Source organism: Lytechinus variegatus, chromosome 15 (genome assembly GCF_018143015.1).
Source record: "Lytechinus variegatus isolate NC3 chromosome 15, Lvar_3.0, whole genome shotgun sequence".
Lineage (NCBI taxonomy): Eukaryota > Metazoa > Echinodermata > Echinoidea > Temnopleuroida > Toxopneustidae > Lytechinus > Lytechinus variegatus.
The window spans coordinates 16,876,601-16,902,835 of NC_054754.1; the positions used below are offsets into that span (position 1 = coordinate 16,876,601).

Below are 26,235 nucleotides of genomic sequence, written 5' to 3' on the forward strand. Positions count from 1 at the left end.
TTTATCAGTTGTCAATCCAATTGTTTTAGTTCTTGGTAGAAATATTTTGAATAAACCTGATTTCATATGACAAAATACAAAAGTCAAGTGGGGATATGACATCATCAGCCCAACTAATGAATATTCATAAAGATATGCCTAGAACTGTTTTACCGGAATAATGAAAATCTTTAAAATTTCAATGACTTCGTTATTTGTTATCTGATTTTGATCTGATTGTCAGCATTTTGCTTTGTGAATTTTACTCTATTTATGGAGATATAAATATCTCCAGACTGGACCATCCCTTAAATAGTAATTTGGTCTTCAAAAAGCAAAAAAAACAGAAATATAAGCTTACCTGAATGAGTAATACTTATTCGTCATACTGTAAAAATTTTGAGTTGTAAAAATGAATTGAAGACTATATACGCCCAATACAACTGGGCATTGTGGCATGCGCATGTAATCCAAGCTAGGTGGGGAGGTTACAAATTGATGCAGAGGTTCGAGGTTCAAGTCCTGGTCACGTCTTTCTGATAGTGACCTTTAAAGGTTGGTCCCAGACGTAAATAATCATATCTCATTGATACACTTCTGACAAAACTAAATTGCACACAAATTTCTTTGACACCATCTTTGCAGACTGTTTGGAAGTTTTAGACAGCTCATTGTGCACATCCCATGCTTGAGTGAACCGTGAACTCCAAACCACGTTTTCTCCTTATTTTTTAACCTCTCGCTGAAATTCCTCTGCATTCAATCAAGCACTTGTGCGGATTATTGTTGATCAATTTTGATGAGTTATATAATATCACTTTAAAGCTTAGGATATGCTTGTTTACAAGCTCAATGAAAATCTCGAAATTCATTTTTGGCAAATTTTGGTTAGATTTAGGGTGGCTGGTCCAAACTGAGCTGTAACACCAATCCCAAACACCCAGTAATTTTTGTGGAATTAGATTGGGTTTTTGGTGCTAAGGAAGGCATTCACAACAGTGCTTCTGACACCAATATTAGCACCAACACCAAACTTGAAATAAACCAATATCAAGGCTTCTTTAGATGCAGCTTTGACTCTTTGATATAGGGTCTTACAGCTTTAACTCATAGAAGTATTGAAGTCCTACCAAGATAAGATTATTTTCTTGCAGACCAGTCAGGATACTTGAATGATATCCTAGGCTCCTGTTTGGACCATCGAGAGAAGACGCCTTTCTCTGTCATGAAACGATGACTGTTCTTCTTGGCTTTCTCGCTACTTCGATAGAATGAGCATTCCTTGGTGCTCTGGGCCTGGTAGTAGTGGTATGGCACTTTGGAGTTGGGATTTAGCCTGTTTTAGAATGTACAAAATGAGATTTAAAAAATTCATTTAAACCTAAAAGTGGAATTTTGTGAGGTTTTTATAGGTGTAGATAAAATATGGATAACAGTAAATTTCTTCTTTTTTCCAACTCCTTCTTCTTCTTCTGCTTCTTCATCATCTTTTCCCCCTCCTCTTCCTTATCCCACTTCTCCTCACCCTCCTCCTCCATCCCCTCCTTAGACCTTCCCCTTCTTCTTATTCTTCTTCTCTTCTCCTTCTCTTCTCCTCTTCTTCTCCCCCTTCTTCTCTTCTCCTCTTCTTCTTCTTAATTTCCTTCTCTTCTCCTTCTCTTCTTCTTCTCCTTCTCTTCTTCTTCTCCTTCTCTTCTTCTACTTATTTTCCTTCGCTTCTTCTTCTTCTTCACGTCTCCTTCTCTTCTTCTTCTCCTTTTTTTCTTCTCCTTCTCTTCTTCTTTTCTTCTTCTTGCCATGAGAATAACGTGTGCATAGAACAAGAAGGAGCTCTGATATCAACAGCTGTTGTCGAGTTATCGAGTTGGTAAAGATAAAAAATAGGGAATCGCAGTTTATAGATTAAAAATTTGTAATTATAAGTATCATTAGTCCAAGATTGAATATCCAGAATAAATAATAAGTCATTTGTATAGCGCACTTTCCATCTTGATTAGATGCTCAAGGCGCTTCAGAGCAGAACAACAAAAACTATTTACATATAATACATGTCTGAACAATAAATCAATGTCTATCCAAAAACACTCTTATACAGGTATGTTTTCAGGTTGCCCTTGAAGGTGGTCACTGAAGTCTGGGTTTTCAAACTGTGTGGGAGAGAATTCTACAGGCTAGGCCCTGCATGAGCAGAGGCCCGTTCCCCGCATGATTTCTTAGCAACTGGAATTTGTAAGAGATTACGCCCTGGAGTAAGGCAGCATATCTACAGTTTCTCTTTATGATACATTCACAAAAATATAAGTACAGAATTATTTCAATAAAGTGCATGAAATTAGAGTAAATAAAAGAAGTGGAAAGAGAGGAAGTCCTATTTTTGAGGGGGATGGGGTGAAATGACTACACAATAATAATTATGATAAGGATAATGATAACAATAATAGTAATAATCACAATAATTAAAGAACAAAAGTAATGATTAATACCTGTCATGATTACATAAATAATAATAATTATGATATCTAATGAATTGAAAAGTTTGAATTACTTACTTGCAGTGGTCTTCTTTTACCATGCCAAAGACTGTAATCTCATCACATATACCACGCGCTAGCATCATGGTGAACCATCCCGTACTCAACCACGAACCAGACGAAATTCTAGGGCAAAACAATGGTAAATATTCATTCCCAAGGGAATCGAAAGTTGTTGGATATAGGTGAAAAAAAAATCATCATTCTTTTCATTTTTAATCTGGGAAGATGATAAATGAGACTGATCATCAAATGCCCTCACATTCAAAGTCTGACAAACACACATAAAAAATAACTGAAAATGATTCAGGTCAACTGTTTGTCACAAGTCCCATATATGCATATGTAAAAGCGTGCGATTCTCAGAATAAAAATTTGAGTCTGTTTCTGAGCACTTTCATGAATTCAAAATCTCTGTGATTCTTTGTATTTTTCCAATTACTTTTTTGCAACCCTCAATGCCAAAACTGAAGCATGTTTCATAATCAAATGACTTACAGTACCATCATGGTAACTTTGCCATTCAAGGAACAAGGACATTCTTTAATAGCATTATAGAGTTACACTTTAGAATGCATATTTTTTCATTAGATCAAGAACCTATTTTACCAAAAAATTACAAGAGTAACTTAAATTCACACCTATTTTTAAAGACCCGCCCCAAAATCCAGAAAAATTACATGCAAAACTGTACCAGAGAACAACATCAAAATCCTTTGAATTTTTTCAAGGTTTAGTAGTGTTTTGATGTATGACAAATATCTTATTTGTCCCAACATACACATATTTTTGTTTTGACGACCAAATGAATACAGTAAAGCTAACATCTCAATCAATATTAGAATTTTTTGGTGACTACATACCTATTTCTACCAGTTTCCATTTCAAAGACTTTGTCTGCGTAGGATATCTGATGTGGTGAAAGTGCAAACACTTGCATTCCGTCTTTGTAAAATTCCTTGTAAAGAGTTGTTGCAATGTTAAAGGCCTTTCCTTTGCCGTCTTTCTTCATCTGATAACTAGGACCCCATACCACAATGAACTTCGGTTGACCAGCACCTGTAAACAATAAACAACAATTAGATTAGAAGAACTAGATCCTCTCAAGACCCACTTAAATTAACATATCCAACTAAACAAAAACAGACCAGGGCCCCGTCTTACAAAGAGTTACGATTGATCCGATCAATCTTAACTCTATGGAAATCCATCAGTGTCACAATTTTCATCTACGAAAAATTGGCACAATGTCCGTTGAATGCAAAGAGAAGCACAGTGAATTTTCAAGAAAACAAATCAATGCATGAATATTCATCATAGCTAGAAAATATTTTGAACAGACATGCATAATAGATGTTGACGTTGCTGGCTGTCCATAGTTGCGATTGATCGGATCAATCGCGACCCTTTGTAAGACGGGGCCCAGAAATAGAACCTTCACTGATGCATCCTCAATGGAATGGAACAAATTTATCTCTTACATTAAGACAATCCCTAACAGTTGAATCTTTTAAGAAGTCCCTAAAAACTTTTGTAACAGGCAATGACTGCTTTCATTTATTTATTTTTTTTTGTATAAATTTGAAATTGTAAGCGCTCGAGGCCAGCTGGGAAAAGCATGTTAAAAATATTGGGTATTATGATTATTATTACTTAAACTCCAATGTTGCAAGATATGTGTACACTCTCATACATGCAAATACACTAGAGTAATCTAGTTTGTTTTGTGTGTGTGTGGGGGGGGTCACCACATTGGCATAGTAAGGGTTAAAGGGAATATGAACTCATTTTCATTACTTAAGAATCTACTCATAAGAATAAAACCAAATCATACTACAAAGATTATAAGTAAATTTATTTGAAGTTTTCCATATAAAGTAACACAAAATTTACATTTAAATGCAAACAATAAAATAAGGTACCGTACATGTAGGTGGAAGGATTGGAAAATGGTAAATATTGGTATAAATTGGTACATGTATATTTTTAAAAAGGTAGAATGTACTAAAGGAATTTGGGAAAAGTCACAAAAATACCAGATGTCTTGTCGGGGAGGGGGGTGTACTCAATCAAACAAGATAGTAATACTATCAACAATAATGGGGAGCAAAAAAGAAGAAAAAAAAAACGACACAAAAGCCATCACAGTGCCAGTTTTGACAAAACATCAAAGACATCTACATGTACATGTATATCTACATCTACATGTAATAATCAGGATGTCAGTATCAAAATGTTTCTTACATTACTTATTGAAAGTATATTTTGTTTAATATTTCAGATGAAAGGATGTTCAATTTAACATGGATACATAAAGAATCTTTTTACGCCATCTACGTTCCAACTATTTCTAAAAGTTTAATCATAAAAAAATGTAAATTCTACCATAAGACATTTAACACTTCCACATTGAATTAAAGGAAACCCAGCCTTTGCCATAAAATGCTGTGTTGGGAAGGAGAAAAAAAGGAAACAGAATGGTGAAAGTTTGAAAGAAATCGGACAAGCAATAAGAAAGTTATAGCTGCTTTAAAATTAAGATCACTATAGCATGTAAATTTCAAATTGGCAACTGAATCAGTAACTTATGACAAGGACAACTTTCCCATAGGCCATGTACTTTATTATCAGGGATTTGTGGTTTTCTTTTAAGTACCCATTCCCCTCAGGCAGTAATCATATAACCCAGGTAGTATATTGTTTTGTGTCCTCATGAAAAAAAAATATAATTTGACATAAAACTTTTGGAAATAATGACATTTTAACCACAATACTGCATGTATTGGAGTACATGGAAGAGTAGACCTTGCCTTTAATACATCACTATGACATCCCATATGCGGCCAGTTTGAAGTCTCCACTGGTATAGTGATTACCAATATTTACAATTTTTTAAAAAATAATAATTTCTTGTTGTTTGTCCAATACTGTTCAAACTTTCATCAACTTGTCTGATTTTTCTTTTTCTTATAAAAACAAGTTTTTATTTGGGTAGGATTCCCCTTTAAAGTATCATATGGACAGCCTGGCTACAGTACGTTGAGCAGGCACTACCAAGGTGTGTCCCCTCCGATACAATCATAGAAGGGGGTCGCGGCTGTGGCCTATTTGTGATGCCTCTACAAATCTATTTTCATGTTTAAATATCAGGAAAGAGGTACATGTACAAGTACATTCAGCTGCATATTACTGCAGTACATTATATACAGCTGTACAAATATGTCTCAAAAGATGGCCAAATAGTATGAACTTCGATCCTCCATTCGTGATTCATATAAATTGATTATGTTACCCGTTTCACATTTAGGTCAATTAAACCTGACAAAAAAGCTTTTAAAATAGGTCTTGGGAGTTGGCAAAATTTCGATCATCAAGAAAAGTTATTAAAAAAGAAGACATTCATATCTTATGTAGATAGCAGAGTCTGTGACCCCTTTTTACATTTAGCTTTAATAATTAATCCTGTCTAAAATGCTTTAAAAAAGGTCTTAAGAGTGGGCAAAGTTTCAATCATCAAAAAAAGTAGAAAAAATACATTTATATCTTATGCAGATATACCTGTAGCAGAATTAAGTCTGTTATCCCTTTCAAATTCAGGTGAATTAAGACCTGTTTAAAAAGCATTAATAAAATAGGTCTTGAGAGTGGGCAAAATTTCAATCATCAAGAAAAGCATAATAAAGACATTAATGCCTTTTGCAGATAGCAGCGATATTGAGTCTGTGACCCCTTTCACGTTTAGGTTAATGAAAAACTTTCAAAAATAGGTCTTGAATAAATTATAATTTATGCAGATAGCAAAGCTTTCGAGTGTGTGACCCCTTTCAAATTTAGGTCAATTAAACCTGTTTAAAAGTTTTTTAAAAGGTTTTGAAAGTGGGAAAAAAATTCAATTATCAAGAAAAGAAAAAAATCATATTTTATGTAGATAACAGTGCTAAAAATATTCAGTCTGTGACCCATTTCACATTTAGGTCAATTAACCTAAAATTAGTTCTTGAGAGTGAGAAAGGAAAAAAGCTCAATCATCAAGAAAAGTATGAAAAAAATACATTCATATCCTATGCAGATAACACGCTTTAGAGTCTGTGACCTCTTTTATATTTAGCTGAATTAAACCTGTCTAAAATGATATTTCAAAACAGGTATTGAGAATGGGCAAAAGTTTGATCGTCAAATTAGTAAAAACCCATTCATATCTTATGCAGATAGCAGAACTGTTAAAATCTATTTATCCCTTTTAGAAATTTAGGTCAAATTAAGACCTGATTAAAAAGCTTTTAAAAAATGGTCTTGAGAGTGGGCAAAATTTCAAACATCAAGAAAGGTATTGTTAAAATATACATTCATATTTTACGCAGATAGCATCGCTTTTGAGTCTGACACCCTTTTACATTGTAAAGCCTGACTAAAACAGAAAGATATGTTTTATAATTAGGTGTAAAAGGGGCATAAAAGTTATGCAAGCCTAAATAGATAGGCACTTGTAATAATTATAATGATTTTGATAAGAATAATGGTGATGATGGTGATGATTGATTGTGATGATGATGATGATTTGGTGATGATGATGATGGTGATGAAGGTGATGATGGTGATGATTATGATGATGATGGTGATGATGATTATGATGATGATGGTGATGATGATTTGATGATGATGATGGTGATGATGATGGTGATGATGATGGTGATGATGATGAAGGTGATGATGATGGTGGTGATGATGATTATGATGATGATTATGATGATTTGGTGATGATGATGATGGTGATGATGATGGTGGTGCTGATTATATGATCATTATCATTATTGTAATGATGTTGATTATGACAAGGACAATGATGATTGATGAGGATGAATATGCTTGATAGAAAAAATGTTTGATAATTATATTTTTTAACAAACATTTTTTTACATATATCCTAGAGCTTCAATTTCACACTGATAATTAACTAGGGACTAGTTGCTAAATGTTCCCATTATTGCTCGGAATCCTTGCTTTTGATTTGGCTGTCGATCAGTATAATCAAGGTAATTACATGTACAATTGGATAACAAAGTTACCATAAACTTTCATGCAATGGATTCCCCAGACCCACCTTTCAGTAATGAGAACCTTTGTGAATACACTCCTGGAATGGCCGAGTGGGCTACCACACGAACTGTTGTCTTGCTTCCTACGTCGGCTTCAAAACCTTTGGTAGGGGCGTTGTTCATACGGATGACACAAGGATAAGAATCAATGAGCTCCCCGGCCTTGGTTCCTAGAAGTTGACCAGAACTGGACACGTAGGCACACTGAGGGCATTTGATATACAGGTGCTGTGGGTGGAGAGATAAAGGGAGGGAGGAGGAGGCGTGAGAGGGAGGGAGAGGTGAGGGAGGGGAGAGTGGAAGAAGAGGGAGAAACAGAAAGGGAAAGAGAGAAAGAACAGAGAGAGAGGAGGAAACAAGAATAAATAGAAACAAGAGGGAGAAATGGGGAGAGAGAGAAAGGAGAGAAAAAAGGGAGAGTCACAATGGAAATTTAGCAAGAACAAAAAAGAAGGGAGAGACAGGGAATAAGAAAAGATAAAGATAAAACAGAGAGAAACAGAGTCAAACAGAAATGAGATATTAAATAAATGAAAAAAAGGAAGGTGTATTGGCATTAACAAGTGGAGGGCCTCTGGCAGTCTCATCAGCATTATGCGATTTAATATAGCAGCAGTGCTGACTTTGAAAACTACTTAATTATTCACAAAAACACCATTCATATAATGATACAATACGACATTCATTAAACCCTAAATGACGTTGACCTTGATCATGTGACCTAAGACTTGTCAGTGATACTTGATTACGCCTGTGTCCATAATTCATAAACTATATCCATAAACTTTGAAAACAATGACAGCAAGTTGATAATTACCTCCAACATGGCCAAAGTTCATTGACCTTAATGACCTTGATCATGTGACCTGAAACTCGCACAGGATGTTCAGTGATACTTAATTACTCTAATGTCCAAGTTATGTGAACTAGACCAATACAATTTCAGACTTATGATGGTAATTCAACAAATACCCCCAAATGGCCAAAGTTCAATAACCTTTAATGACCTTTGACTTTGTTCATGTGACCTGAAACTCACACAAAATAGGCAGTGATACCTGATTACTCTTATGATCAAGTTTCATAAATCAGATTCATAAACTTTCAAAGTTATGATGGTAATTGAACAAATACTAACAACTTGGCCAAAGTTCATTGACCTTAAATGACCTTTGACCTTGATCTTGTGACCTGGAACTCTCACAGGATGTTCAGTGATACTTGATTACTCTTATCATGCTTATGTCTGAGTTTTATGAACTAGACCAATACAATTTCTGACTTATGATGGTAATTCAACAAATACCCCCAACTTGGACAAATTTCATTGACCTTAAATGACCTTTGACCTTAATCATGTGACCTTAAACTCAAAAAGGATGTTCAGTGATACTTGATTACTTGTATGTCCAGGTTTAATGAATCACATTCATAAACATGATGGTAATTCCACAAATACCCCTAACTTGGCCAAAGTTCATTGACCCTAAATGACCTATTACCTTAACCATGTGACTTGAAACTCAGGCAGGATGTTAAGTAATATTTGATTACCTTTATGGTCAAGCTTCATACACTAGGTTCATATTATACTTTCTTGATGAAATTTTAAAAACTTAACCTTAGGTTAAGATTTTGATGTTGATTCCCAACATGGTCTAAGTACATTGACCATAAAATGACCTTTGACCTTAGTCATGTGACCTAAAACACTAACAGGATATTTAGTAATACTTGATTGACTTTATGGCTTTCATGAACTAGGTCTATATACCTTTTAAGTTACGCTGTCATTTCAAAAACTTAACCTTGGTTAAGATTGATGTTGACGCTGCTGCCGCCGTCGCCACTGCCGTCGAAAAAACAGCGCCTACATGTATATTCACACTCTGCTATGCAGGGGAGACAAAAATCGTTGACTTCAATCATGAAAACACCCTTCTGAATTTGCTTTTCAAAAAAAATCATGTTATGAGAGGAGGGGCTGCAGGGTGGGCCTAAGACATCACAATGCCATTTAATAGCATTGATGAGAAACCCTAAAATAAGTAAAATTGTGCATTCAAAAGATTACTATAGGGCATGAAATTAATGAGTTTGTGTTTTTTTGCTTTTTTAAGAGTAAAAGTAGAATCTCATTGGACATTACCTTTTTAGACACAAATGGTCAGTGAAAAGTATTAACTTACACTTTTAGCATTGACAACAGACTCATAGCCACTTAAATCCTTGACCACAGGATCCACCACTGGCTTCTCATTGTCCTTAGAGGGGTCCTTTGCAGGAACATCGTCAATCAACATTCCCCCGTTCCTGATGAGAACAGAAACCGTTTCATTCCCTCCATCTTTCTTAGTCCTCTCGCTTGCATTCATGCTCACGTTTGCTACATCCTGCACAGACTGCTTCGAAAACACAAATAAATCTCCCGGAATGTTCGCGTCGGGCTTAGCTTTAGGCGTTAACGTTCTTACATTGGTGATTAATTGGCTTGTATTTGAGGTAGAGTTGTTGCTATGTGAGGTATGGTTAGGGTCATCTCCAGCGCGACCCCATCTGGTGATGACAGCGACCACCTTTGGTACTGGCAATGTTGACGTTTCTTTCATATATAAGATGGAGACGATAAAGACTGGGGTGCTAAGACAGAAAATGATCGCTAAAGTCCCTTTCTGTAAAAAAAATAAAATGAAACAAAAAGAATTTAAAGGATTGATAAGGAAAACATGGTAAAAGATACATTCCCAAGTACTCATTATTATTCTCAATATTGTTTCATGAAGCTCATAAACATTTATCAGGCATTTATGTAGTATTCTTTATAAGAAATGCAAAATCCCTGATACATGGTATATCATTCTAAAGGAAGCATAAAAGCAATATGTCAAGTTTATACTAAAGACAATCAATTTTATGACTTGAATGAATACCTATAAGGGTACATATATTGCTCTCTTCAAATACGATAATAAAAAGTTTGCTGTAAATGTCAAGAATTATATTTACTGAGTATGAAAAAGAAAAGAATTTGAATAGAAACAACTTCAAGCTACATGCATCATCTGTGAACCCACATTTTTTTGCTAAGAATCAGTATTAAAAATATCATGAGTATGCCCATTCCTCCAATACACCAAGATAGCTTTAGCTAAGTTTCAGTTCTGGTAAAGAAAAGTTTGATAGGAAATTGAGCAATACAAAGCGTTTTTTATGCCAGAATGCTTTATATTTAGAACAGAGTGTGAATAAAATAATTCAGACTTGCTTGAAATTACATGGATATTCATTAACACCACATACTGTTCCTGGTGTAGCTAACACAGGAAACAACATAAGGGACCATAATATAAATATAACCTTTTTTTACTGTGTATGAGCATATAGCAAGAGATTCAATGTGAAGGTAGAGCCCCTTGGACACAAGGGACCCATAATACAAAGCTTAGTAATGATTGAAGAACATTTTTTTATATGATTGACTGCATTGACTACAATGTACAATCACTCGTAAAAATCAAACCTACTATCAATCGCTAACCTTTGTGTTATAAAACCCAGAACTACTTAAAGGAGGGTTGAAGTACATATTTGATCTTCATTTTTATCTTAAGCTGTGCAAACATAAAATCAATTCACTGGTTAAAGTCCAAAGGCCTCAGTAATAAAGACAGCATCCTGCACAACAGTATTTGGGTATTAAAACTGACCTAAATCTCCCCCCAAAAAGCCCTGGATATAATTTCTTTGGCAAATCAAATCTGCATGACTGTAAACAAGAGTAAAATACACAGTAATACTACCAGCCACTGAAGATGTATTAAGGTTTTGCTTTGGACTTCACAAGAGGAATGAATTGAACATGTAACTGTGCTCGTGAAAATTCCAGTGCAACTGTATTCATAATGTACATGTAGATGCAAGTCATACATGTACAACACCAGCATCCCGTAACACAAAGGTTGGCGTTTAATCGTACACTTGATTTTCAGGATTGATTGTACATTGTAGTCAATGGAATCAATCGCAGAAAAATGTTCTACGATCATTGCTCAGCTTTGTGTTACGGGCCCCGGTTCTTTTCATATTTTGTACAGTTTAACAGGGGAGGAGGAAGGGGTGAAAAATAAAAGAGGGGAAGCATTGAATTTTTAGAGTAGAATGAAAGAAATTAATCATCAGTAGTTCAATTTTCAAAGTCAAATATTGGGAGGATTTTTTAACAAAACATGGGGGAAATAGAATACCAGTCTTTTCAATATTTTTACCCCCCTTTTTTGTTAAAATACAATGGCACCACCCTATTGCATGGTTTTATGGGCACTGCGCAAAAATTACTTGGAATTAAATGCATGTTTGAATGGTGTGATTGTGTGTCATCATATAAGCTATACAGTACATGTACTGTATATTGTGTGGATCATTTATTACATGCTGCGAATAAAATGTAGAAGATATAATCATGAAGTAGTATGGAATCAAAGTAACAATCCAGATGGAATTATGAAATACAAGAGATGTTTGGCTCTGGCCAAACCTGATTTTTTTTCTTCTTCTCTTGGTTCATTGTCTCCCCCTCTCCTATATCTAATTGAAGGGGAAGTTCACCCTGACAAGACGTTTATTGCAAAAATAGCAAAAGAAAAAATAACACATATTGGTGAAATTTTCAAGACAATCCACCTAAATATAAGAAAGTTATTAGAATTTTACTCATTTGATTTGTGACATCATATGTGAGCAGCTTTCTTACATGTACATAAAGTATGGTAAAAAAATCAATGAAATGTTATTTTCTTAGAAAAAAATGTACCTCCAGTACATCAATACACAAATGATTTCACATCTGTTCCAAAAATGAAATTAAAAAATAAGTCATCAGAACAATCAAAAAATTTATATTACATAACATATGGGTCAGTTGCTCGTTCATGACGTCACAAATCAAAAATTTGACATTCTAATAACTTTCTTTACAAATCTATTCATCATCATCATCACCACAATCACCACCATCACCATCATAACCTCACTATCAACATTGTCACATCAGCACAATGGCTAAGATCACTATCATCATCATCATCATCATAATCATCATTGGTCTTGAGCAAATATCCTTTTTGAATATAAACAGGGCAATTTTTTCTATCCATGCCAATTTCATCGTACAATATTTAGATGTATAGAGAGGAAGTTTCATATTTTCATCTAAAACAATCATAGAAGAATATATTTCCTTCCTCAATAACTGATTTCTACTTGGATATAAAGTAGACTATATTAAGAGCTAACAGGAATTTAAGTTCATTTTACAGTGTAAAGCTGACAGATATCTACATGTATGCAATGGGATTACTCTAACAATGTAACCTATCCAAAATGTCATGATTAATGAAGACAACTGAACATTTCTTTTAAAATTGCTGTTCTTAATGATATCATTTAGTGAAAGAGGAAGTGCTTAATATTTTGTATCTAGAATGAAAATTGCAAAAGTATCTATTTATATTTATTCATGTTAAATTGTATAACATGTAAAAACACATTAATTTTTTTTTGGCCCGGAACTGGTTCAGATAGGCAAATATACAGTACATGTATAATTCAAACATTTTTTAGTATATGGGGGTAAATACATACATGTAGTAGTAGTAGTCCCATATCTACTACAGATAGTAACCCCTACCCCATATCTATTACAGTATCTATTACAGATAGTAACCCCCTAACCCCATATCTACTACAGATAGTAAGCTCTTACCCCTATATCTACTCCAGATAGTAACCCCTTTATATCTACTCCAGATAGTAACCCCTTTATATCTACTCCAGATAGTAACCCCCTTCCTCATATCTACTCCAGATAGTAACCCCCTACCCCCATATCTACTACAGATAGTAACCCCCTACCCCTATATCTACTACAGATAGTAACCCCCTACCCATATATCTACTACAGATACATGTAGTAACACCCCCTACCCCATATCTACTACAAATAGTATCCCCTACCCTATATCTACTACAGATAGTAACCCCCTACCCATATCTACTACAGATGGTAACCCCCTACCTCTATATCTACTACAGATAGTAACCCCCTACCCCTATATCTACTACAGATAGTAACCCCCTACCCATATCTACTACAGATGGTAAACCCCTACCTCTATATCTACTACAGATAGTAACCCCCTACCCCTATATCTACTACAGATGGTAACCCCCTACCTCTATATCTACTACAGATAGTAACCCCCTACCCCTATATCTACTACAGATAGTAACCCCCTACCCCTATATCTACTACAGATAGTAACCCCCTACCCCTATATCTACTACAGATAGTAACCCCCTACCCCCATATCTACTACAGATAGTAACCCCCTACCCTATATCTACTACAGATAGTAACCCCCTACACCCTACATCTACTACAAATAGTAACCCCGTACCCCCATATCTACTACACATAGTAACCCCTACTCCATATCTACTACAGATAGTAACCCCCTACCCCATATCTACTACAGATAGTAACCCCCTACCCCATATCTACTACAGATAGTAACCCCTACCCCATATCTACTACACATAGTAACCCCCTACCCCATATCTACTACAGATAGTAACCCTTACCCCCATATCTACTACAGATAGTAACCCCTACCCCATATCTACTACAGATAGTAACCCCTACCCCCATATCTACTACAGATAGTAACCCCCTACCCCATATCTACTACAGATAGTAACCCCTACCCCATATCTACTACAGATAGTAACCCCTACCCGTATATCTACTACAGATAGTAACCTCCTACCCCATATCTACTACAGATAGTAGCCCCCTACCCCCATATCTACTACAGATAGTAACCCCTACTCCATATCTACTACAGATAGTAACCCCCTACCCCATATCTACTACAGATAGTAACCCCCTACCCCATATCTACTACAGATAGTAACCCCTACCCCATATCTACTACACATAGTAACCCCCTACCCCATATCTACTACAGATAGTAACCCTTACCCCCATATCTACTACAGATAGTAACCCCTACCCCATATCTACTACAGATAGTAACCCCTACCCCCATATCTACTACAGATAGTAACCCCCTACCCCATATCTACTACAGATAGTAACCCCTACCCCATATCTACTACAGATAGTAACCCCTACCCGTATATCTACTACAGATAGTAACCTCCTACCCCATATCTACTACAGATAGTAGCCCCCTACCTCATATCTACTACAGATAGTCACCCGCTACCCGTATATCTACTAGATAGTAACCCCCTACCCCATATCTACTACAGATAATAACACCTTACCCCATATCTACTACAGATAATAACCCCCTACCCCATATCTACTACAGATAACCCCATACCTCTTACTACAGATAGTAAGCACCTACACCTATATCTACAACAGATAGTAACCCCCTACCCCTATATCTACTACAGATAGTAACCCCCTACCCCTATATCTACTCCAGATAGTAACCCCCCTACCCCTGTATCTACTACAGATAGTAACCCCCTACCCCTATATCTACTACAGATAGTAACCCCTTACCCCTATATCTACTACACATGGTAACCCCCTACCCCATATCTACTACAGATAGTAACCCTTACCCCCATATCTACTACAGATAGTAACCCCTACCCCATATCTACTACAGATAGTAACCCCTACCCCCATATCTACTACAGATAGTAACCCCCTACCCCATATCTACTACAGATAGTAACCCCTACCCCATATCTACTACAGATAGTAACCCGCTACCCGTATATCTACTACAGATAGTAACCCCTACCCTATATCTACTACAGATAGTAACGCCCTACACCCTATATCTACTACAAATAGTAACCCCGTACCCCCATATCTACTACACATAGTAACCCCTACTCCATATCTACTACAGATAGTAACCCCCTACCCCATATCTACTACAGATAGTAACCCCCTACCCCATATCTACTACAGATAGTAACCCCCTACCCCATATCTACTACAGATAGTAACCCCTACCCCATATCTACTACACATAGTAACCCCCTACCCCATATCTACTACAGATAGTAACCCCTACCCCATATCTACTACAGATAGTAACCCCTTCCCCCCATATCTACTACAGATAGTAACCCCCTACCCCATATCTACTACAGATAGTAACCCCTACCCCATATCTACTACAGATAGTAACCCGCTACCCGTATATCTACTACAGATAGTAACCCCCTACCCCATATCTACTATAGATAGTAGCCCCCTACCCCTATATCTACTACAGATAGTAACCCCTACCCTATATCTACTACAGATAGTAACCCTTACCCCCATATCTACTACAGATAGTAACCCCCTACCCCATATCTACTACTGATAGTATCCCCCTACCCCATATCTACTACTGACAGTAACCCCTTTACTCCATATCTACTACAGATATATAGGCCTTAGTTCCTTGACCTGGAAGGGGGTGGCAGAAAATCATATTCTCATATTAAAAAAGGGGGAAAAATTACCCATGTGATGTGATGATGTGTTCTTCTGTTGGCTCATCACACAACTGTCTGAATGTTATTGGTTTTAATTTGCTTTTAATACATGTATATGCTTACAACGGTCATGCTGAATATGAAATGGCTCCTTTAATAGAGCGCCAAGGCATTCACACATCCATGAAATTGTGTTAAATCTGATTAAAGAATTCATGGAGACGGTCCAAAGTGGGTCGTAAAAGTACAGGCTCCCCTCTCCGCTTTGACAAGACCGATTAAATGCTTCACAAGATTTGATATGCTCTGCATATCTTGTTTTGAATATACATGTATATGAAATCCCCAGTGTCGTGTTTGAGTGTGAAGGGTTCCGAAAACAGAGGTGCCATTTGAAATTATATATCGTTGAACTTCATTAGCATTCTATGGTAAAGATTATTTATGATTTGCTTCATGTACAGGAAGGATATGGAAAATTGAACTACAATTGTAAAATGTCATCCAGTGTGAGAATTTTTTTTATATAAGTTTTCTTGATGGCCAGTGATAGGTTTGCAACTGTTACTACTGCTAATTTTCTAAATTTTATGACACCTGTCATCCCCATAGTTCATTCTTTATCGAAATCATTTCCATAATATTGTAAAAAGAAGCAGCAGCATTACAAGCATAACCACCATGAAATATCACTATCATCATCAGCATTATCACCACTACCACCATCATCATCACCATCATCATCATTATCATCATTATCATCATCATCATCAGTATCATCACCATCATCATCACCATCATCACCATCATCATCATCATCATCATCACCATTATCACCATCATCATCATCACCATCATCATCACCATCATCATCATCATCATCACCATCATCACCATCATCATCATCATCACCATTATCATCATTATCATAATCATCACCATCATCATCATCACCATCATCATCACCATCATCATCATCACCATCATCATCATCATCACCATCATCATCATCATTATCACCATCATCATCATCATCACCATCATCATCATTATCATCATCACCACCATCATCATCATCATTACCATCATCATTACCATCATCATAACCCTCCTTTCCTAAATTATTCATGACAGTTAAAAAAAAGAATCAGCATATACATGTAATGTAAAGTATATCAACATAAATTAATGGATACCCCCCCCCCCTCCCATTCCTTTTACCGCCCTTTAATGACTCTTTCACCCTTCCTTTAAAATACTTTATTTGATTGACATGGAGCAGCAATTTGTCACTATTTTTTAAATCAATACTAATTGCTATTACCATTACAATGTGCTCTTTTAAAAGTGATTTCAATTCATTTGTCAATGGATGATTTCAAGTTCAGTGTTGACCTTTTGGTGTTGGTGTTGGGTCAATTTTTACACGATTATAACACCAAACATAAAATGAGGATGGTCCCGAAAAGTCACTCACTAGTTGTTGAGATGTCAATAATGTGATCTGGATCAGTTTTACAAGCTCTGAATAAGTTTTGGAGCTAGGGGAAGCAACCGAAATTTCAACACTAACACCAACACCAAGGCCAACACCGAACTTGAAATCACCCAATGAGTATGAAACTAGAAATACATAAAATTTCCACTTCCAAAAAGCAAATCTTTGACATTCCAAAATTATGGAATTCCATTCCCATATAGAAATTGCAAAATTTTCAAGCTTTAAAATAAAATGTACCATGAATTTCTAAAAGTCTCAAATGTATGTGCACTAACTTTTCAGGCTCTCAAATCATTCTGCTTCCTTTACAATGTAAATTCTGGTTCTGTGTCTCATACTCCCAATAGTACTGTAGATTTGAATTTTATTGATATCATGCCTCAGGGATGAATTACACGTTGGCTCATTTCATTTTGAACTCATTAAACCTCATGTTTTTTTCTTTGAATGTACATGTTTGATATTTTGCAAGTGCATGGCCTAGTTTCAGATTTGTAAATATGTGGATTTTCTTTTGAATGATTTGTACACTTCATTGAGTGTTATATACAAAACTTGAGACAACAACTAAAACAGAGCTCTGGCTCTTTCTAAGCAGTAGAAAATGGGGGGGGGGGCATACTAATGTAAGTGTAACAAATATCACATTTGAATTTCAAGTTATTAAGCAGTGATTTCTCATCATTCTTTTAAAATAAAACAAAATAGAGCCATCTCATAAGGTCACTGCACACCGTACAATTGGCCTGCAACCTGATTTTGGAATAAAATGCAGTAGAATTTCATGCTAATATTGCTTATATTGAGACATGGAATATCTTACTGTGCAATGTTCTAGATCATCGTACCAAACCCTATAGTCACATCTGTGATTATGCTATCAATATTAGTCTAAATGACATTATAGCAATGGTACGATTGGCTACGATTTGAAAGTATCATCCACCCAAAATTGTTATATTAGTATTCTTTCAGTTAATTGAAATAAATAATGAAAATGATATAGGATTTGTATAGCGCACGTATCCACCTTGCTAGGTGCTCAAGGCACTCCTATATTACCCCGGCTAAAGTTAGTCTACCGATTCTGGTGTGCAGAGCTTTGAACCTTAAATACAAATGTACTTTTCCTTTATACATGTACAATTTCAGAAAATGAACAAAATGCGATTTGTTCTAAAATCGGATAGCGGACCAGTCATGAGGTGTTCGGTGGCTTTTGAGTTTTAGTAGCATAGCAGGACGGAAGGGGGGGTCACACAGACTATAGTCTTTATGAATAGAAATTGCACTTAGTTAATTCTTAGTTGTGTGTAATATACATTGTATATCCCCCCATTTTTTAAAATAATACTACTGCTCATATTTAATGTGACTTAAATATGAGCAGTAGTTTTAAAATAATACTACTGCTCATATTTTAGTCACATTTAAAAAACCGCCTTCCACCCCTCATGCTAATTTCTTTATTCGGAATTCCACTACACAAGCACCTATTAATCCACAATTCAGAACCTTGTGTTTTGAACACGTTTGCCGCCAGGAAGACAACTCCCCTTGAAATTTCATCTTCCTCTTCACAATGATGTTACTGATACCTACACCTCCTTCAACAACAATTCAACCATGACATTAGTGTGTGCTTGATTTCCTGCTCGTGAATATACTGCCATATCAGTATTCAAGGGGAAAACCCTACATTGTGTTTCAAGAAATTTGTCTGCAATCAAGTGTAAGTTTCAATCATAAACTAAATTTGCAATTGATGAATTAATCGTTAACAAGAATAATTAATTTCTATAATCTACAAATTTTTAGAAAATGTGCAACCATGTTTTGAATTATGCGGTAGATGTTTCACAACACTTATCATGGGCCAATGAGGCTGGGCATTAATTATTGAAACATGCCAAGTTTGATTCCCAGAAGTCCATTGGTTCATGATTGGAAGTTGTTGTGAATGTGTGTCACATTCCATATCAAATTGCTCCTTGATGGTTTCCAGTCTCGCCATGTCTCCCTTCCATTCTAATTATGATCTTTTAACATGGAGAATGAAACTTGCAAAGAGAGGCCAGGCAAAACCTAGGTAGCCCTTTTTAATATGGCTTGCATAATATTGCTTTATGATGCATACAATATGTCTACTTGATTTGAGACAATTCAGGGGAGAATGGAGATTAGCTTCTTTAAATCTGTCCAGAGGAAGATCCTACCAACCTGCCCTACCACCTCCTTTTTTTCTTGCTGGTCAGATTATGGTCTGATGAGAAATAGAGTGTTAGAGAGCAAGAGACAGATTAAACAGAAGCAAAACCACAGAACTACCGCATCAAAATGATCAAGTGCTCATCTGGCATCTGGCAAAGAAATTAATCAATTTTTTGTATTCTAGACCAGCTAAAATTGTAGTGAACCATATTATTAAAGTAAATTGAAGAAGTGACTTTTAGAAATTTGATGAAAAATGAAATCAGCATATTCTCAATGAGTTTGAAAATTCTGTGCAGAAGAATATCCCCCATTTCTAGAGTGCAATCATATTTCAAGCTAATGGAATCAAAATTGATCAACAAATGACAAAGATATATATTTCGTGATTATTTTAAGAAGTACACAAACTACATATACATGTATTTAATAATGAGTTTGAAACTTCTGTTTATTTTTTGTATCCCAAGTGCTATCATACATGTATGATAACAAAATTGAAATTGATCAACAAACTAAAGAGAAGCATTATTTTTTCATTTCTACGTAATTTTTGCCTATTAAAGTAAGCATAGATATTTTATTTCAAAATTCCGTTTGAGAAATTTTGTAGACCTCATGTACATATGATGTAGCTCAGTCAGATGAAACGAAGAAATATTTTTTTAAAAATCTGACAATAAAGAAGACTTCTAAAACATGAATGCAGTTATGAAATTCAAAATTCTGTGTAGAAATATTTTACCCTCTAATGGAAAGACTCAATAATCATTCATACCATCATGTTATTCTACAAATAAACAGTATAATTCCAAGCACCCCTTTTGTTTATAAAGCTTAAATCAAAATAATAATTGTTAATGGTTTGTCAAAGTGCATCAAGACTTCATTGTACATTTGCAAGAGGTTTACTGTGTATCAGATACATGTAGATAGAGCCATATAAGTTTTAATAGCTCCCCTTTGAATCAAAATATATATTGTTGTTGTGTATTCAATATCATGATAGTCTGGTTGTAGACTGAAACAGATTTAATAAAGTCCTGCTGGTTTTGATCCCAATAGTGAGGCATGCAGCAAAATCAACAGGAAACAAAATAACTATAAAGTTGTAAATATCTACATAAATTACATCTAATGTTCAACAAATGTTTGAAAGCATTTTGCTACATCTACAATGACTTCTGTGGAGTGGAGAGCTTGTCAACTTTGTGGAAACCAATCGAAATCTCAAAGTTTGATCGTTCTGATGGCAACCCCAAAAAGGCTATGTATGGCAATATTGGTATAAACCTCATACTATCTGAAAATAGTCTCTTAATTCCTTACGAGAACTAATTCTAGGCAAAAGAAGGCTGATACTTTTATGTCATAGCTATCCTAAAAGTAGATCTACATGAACAATTAACATAAAGCTTTTTGAAGCCTACCTTTTTCAATTTGTATTTGGATTGTTATTTCTAACACAACTTGACATTCATCTTGTAAACATTGGCCTCGGATAAACTGGGTTTTGTTTTTTATTATGCCATTTCTCAGGAGGACAATTATACCCACACTAGTTTGAATGTTAAATGGTTTTGACAATTATGATTGGCCTACATTTGTACAGGTATAATGTATTGTAGTACTGTAATGTTGGGAAGGAGCAATTAAATGAAGCCCAGTCAGTGACACTTAGATTCAGTGCAATAGCAGAGTTGTTGATGATGATGATGATGATAATGACTATGATGATACTGATGAAAAATAATAATACTAACAATAAAAATAATGATAATATTAATGAAAATGATAACAATAATAATAACAACAATTAGGAGAATACTAATGACAATAACAAAACAATCAAATCATATTTTTTAATCTATTTTTCTAATTGATTAATTTTTAGTTCTAATTTAAAATTTCTGATTTTTCTTTTCTTTTTAATACATTTTTGTACTTGAAATAACATTTTCTTTAGACATTTACAGTATGTACAATGTACATTGTATATGCATTTTGTTTTGTAAACTCAGGAAATCAACTGAAGCTGAAACTGGTGTAAATAGTGTACAAAAAACACTGGCTGTACACTTATATCACGTAAATAGTGTTAAGCTTCACTTTGGCAAATAGTGTTTATAGACTTCCTCTTGATTATGTTGTGTTGATTGCACGGTTCTCTCTAGTTACAGGTGCTCTGAACAAGAACTTAATTCTAAGCATGTCAACTCCAGCTAGGAGGGAGCAGCAAATATTCAAAGCCTTAGTATCCTAAGTGCTTCAAACGTACTCCTGCACATGTACAAACTTTTTAGATTTTTATATAATACTGTTTACTACTGTAGGGGGAATCCCTGGTGTGGGCCTAGCTAGTGGTCCACCTGCATCCCCCTAATCAGTTAACATATAACGAGGAGTGACCTTTGGGTCATACTGATTCAGTTCACTGTTTGCCTCCCAAGCAGAGGTGACACGGAATATATGATAATAATGTATTTTACAGAAGTTGTCTAACAGTTTAAACAACAGTTCATAATTAACTGAAGATTAAGTAATAAAAATTTAGTTTTGCTGTTTAAAGATTTTAACACTTGTTGTATAAACTGTAACAACTACTGGAAAGTTCATATTATGAACATGATGTATTGAAATTTTAAACAGCATTTTACTGTGTAGAACATGTGTAATTTTAAATCCATGAATTAAAATTCTTTATCATCTGTGATAAGAATGGATAAAGGCAGCTACATGTATCATTATTAAACAAAAAAATCTGAATCCTTAGCCAATGATTTCCAACCACCATATGTATCAGAATTCATTAATTTAAAAGTCAAGTTCGGGGGTACAATAGAACGGTGCTGGTCGCACAAAAACGTTGTTAATATAGCGTTAACAGTAAGCCCAGTCACATCTTTCTGGATTGTGAAAGTCAAAACATTTATTTCAATGTGTAAGTAATGCATTGTAACATTAGGCATCCGTCACATAATATCAGACGTAACAGCGCCTCAGCTAGCGCATTGATAGCACTAATGTTTCTGTGCAGTCAGTGCAGCTCTACAGAGCACTCCTGCAATGTAAATCTTCAATTGATGCAATATTTGAAGAACACATACTCATATGCTTCTACAAAACAAGGGTTGAAGGGTAGAATTTACACACAAAAAATGATTCATGTCCTTAAACCAATACATTCTGTGAATGGTGCATACGGGTACCAAAGTTTGATCAGATATTCAGCAGTTTACAACATTGTCAGCCATACTTATTGTGGACATGTTTGCTTACATGTAAATTACATGGAACATACTACATAATTGCTTACATTGGAGTTTCTATTTAGATTTGGATCTTGTCTCTTGAGGGTTTCAAAGCAAAGGAAAACTTGCATGAAGTCTCCGAATAAAGTTCCTTTCTTTCTGCTTGATTTTTTTTTTCATTTTTTCATTTGTGTAAAGGTATTATATTCTATCCAGATTTTTAGAAAATAATATTTTAAAGTAGTCTGTTAGAGGGAAAATGTCAAAATAAAGGAAACTATAATAAAACAAAGTTGTACAATCCTTTTTTAAATATGCACATGTTTCTTTTTTTAAGGAAAAAAATCATTGATAAAAATGACAATAGAATGAAACTATTGTTCATGGTGTATTAAAGTAATTGTGTGTCTTTTATGTATAAACTATCAAGTATAGTTGGTGTGATATATAGTTTTACAGAAAAAAATGTAGCACATAAACCATCCAAGTTGTGAATGTTGTAAAATGTCTCATTTAATCTTAAAAAGAAACCACTTTAAAAGAGGAATTGGTTTCGAGTAGATACAATTTATATTACTTTATAATTGTATCCACAAGGTTATAACTTTCGACTCTGATAGAAATAGTACAAGTATACTGGTACATGTTTGAATTCATAAAGAATACAGGGACTTCAATTCAATAATCTATGTGTTATACCTTTGTTTAAATAGAACAGGCATCCACTGCATGGCAACAAGCACATGATGTAGTGCGTTCCGGTTTACAACAAAGAGGTTATTTGCTATTTCACTTCAGAAAAAAAATTAAATATCAAACATCCAGGCTTTTCTATGGTACAGTATCTGTACACTTTAAAGTACTAGAGCACATGTCAACTCAATACAAAGTTCTATGAAATATTGACCATTCTGGCATTAGACAAACATATCCCACTTCACACTGGTGAAGCACACTGGCAAAGCACAAATATATAGGCAGATCTATATGGACAAGCTTAGTCACTCCGAAGAGCAAAAGGAGGTCTTTTTGTTGAACCCCTCAATCATTAACCAGAGCAGTAAACATTGTGATGTACATTTCCGCTTCTAGGAGAGAACACCAAGCTGAGTCCTGGAATAAATTGACCCTTTGGAGAGTATTCCTCATCCAAATCAGTTCAGAATATGAAATTTACCCAATTTCTTGTGACAGGAGGCAAAATTTTGTGATAAAACAGATGAAAGCCGTGTTAGTTCTTTCATAATTTGTTATTTTATTTCATCATGATAGAAATGCCTAATGATCATTATCATTTTCAGTAGGATTTTTTTATTCCTCCATTTTGGATAGACATGTATTACATGTGTAGACAAATAAGAATACCCATAAGTTGCATATGAAGTGCCTATAAAGGCTACTGGCTTAGTTTAAATATATGCTGGAATAATGAATAGTGATTATCATCCTTTGTATTCTTGGTATAAGAATATATTTCTGTGTCCTATTTCTCATATATTTATGAGAATCATATTTTAAGAACTATACAACATGTTGTATAGTTTGTATAGTAGATGGTACCACAAATGGTGATAATGAATATAAGATGTTGCAGATGTTTCTGTGTCCTTTTTTCATGAAAGGATATTTTAAGAAATTGTAAACAGATATATATGGTAACAGGCTGTGGCAGATCAGGGAATGTGGTGGTGTTGTTTTCAACAATGTTATCATCATCAATATTGTCATTATTTTCATTATATTCCAACTCTAATAATGAAAACGACCTCTGTACATGTGGTCAGATTAAGACTGATATTTTTTTATCCCTTTTTAGAAGTTCAATACCCGGTATTTATTATATTCATTATCATTATAATCAATTCATCATCATTGTTAGAACACTATGATTGTTACTATCATCATCATTGTTATTCACTATAATTGTTACTATCATCATCATTGTTATTCACTATAATTGTTACTATCATCATCATTGTTATTCACTATAATTGTTACTATCATCATCATTGTTAGAACACTATAATTGTTACTATCATCATCATTGTTATTCACTATAATTGTTAATATCATCATCATTGTTATTCACTATAATTGTTAATATCATCATCATTGTTATTCACTATAATTGTTAATATCATCATCATTGTTATTCACTATAATTGTTAATATCATCATCATTGTTATTCACTATAATTGTTACTATCATCATCATTGTTATTCACTATAATTGTTAATATCATCATCATTGTTACTGTAATCATCACCATCAGGGAAAAAATTATGTGGGGACTGGGGGTGAATTTTCTCTCAAAATACTCAAAAGGGCCTTGGAAACTAAAAAAAAAAAGGAGCCGTGGAAATCCCCATTCTTGTAATGCAAAATCATATCCAATATTGCAGATTTTAATACATGTAGGCTGTAAGTTTTGAAAAGTAGCCCCCAAAATAATAAAAATATAATAATTTATTGCCTGTTAGAATTTTGATGGGAAAAGGTAAGGCCATTTCCTGGTTTTAATACAATTCAATATGTGTGTGTTTCCGATTGTTTCCTTTTAGGATATTTTTTTTTACATCAAAACTGATGGCTTTGGGAAATCCCTTCCAAAACTGAATCAAGGAAATAAAATCTCAAGTAGGCAATATTCTTAATGACTGATGACTTTATTTTAGAACAAGCAATTTTTTTTCAATGAAATTGTTAAGATTGTAAAGTAGCATTGAAAATGTGTGATCATATTACAGTGATGATCCTGACCATAGATCTATACATGTATGTAGGCTACATGCAGTCCAGAATTAATCCAGGATACTCTACTGGAACTATGTTGGGATTATGTGACACATGTCTGAAATGGAAGAATGCAATTCTCCACTAAACTTCTTAAGAGATTTCAATATAAAACTAAATTTAAGATTTAAATTTCAATCTTTAGGCATGTGAAGATGATTTAAGAAGGAAAAAAGAAGGAAAGAAGTAAAGTAGAAGAGGAGCAGGAGGAGGAATAGGAAAGAAAGATGAAACAAGGAAGGAAGGAAGGAAGAAAGAAAGATGAATTAAGGAAGAAAGGAAGGAAGGAAGGAAGGAAGGAAGGAAGATGAATTAAGGAAGGAAGGAAGGAAGGAAGAAA

General features: G+C 34.7%; 1 protein-coding gene across 1 annotated transcript in view; it reads right to left on the reverse strand.

Annotated features, from left to right (window-relative positions):
* Positions 1 to 282: 282 nt before the first annotated feature.
* The window catches only part of LOC121429268 (alpha-N-acetyl-neuraminyl-2,3-beta-galactosyl-1,3-N-acetyl-galactosaminide alpha-2,6-sialyltransferase-like), a 26,990-nt gene continuing 1,037 nt past the window's right edge, over positions 283 to 26,235 (reverse strand). The window contains exons 2-6 of the mRNA XM_041626251.1: positions 9,796 to 10,278; positions 7,612 to 7,834; positions 3,374 to 3,569; positions 2,529 to 2,636; positions 283 to 1,315 (exon numbers count right to left, since the gene is read on the reverse strand). Of these exons, the coding sequence (XP_041482185.1) occupies positions 1,120 to 1,315; positions 2,529 to 2,636; positions 3,374 to 3,569; positions 7,612 to 7,834; positions 9,796 to 10,278 (1,206 nt within the window). The 3' untranslated portion in view covers positions 283 to 1,119. The remainder of the gene's footprint in view (positions 1,316 to 2,528; positions 2,637 to 3,373; positions 3,570 to 7,611; positions 7,835 to 9,795; positions 10,279 to 26,235) is intronic.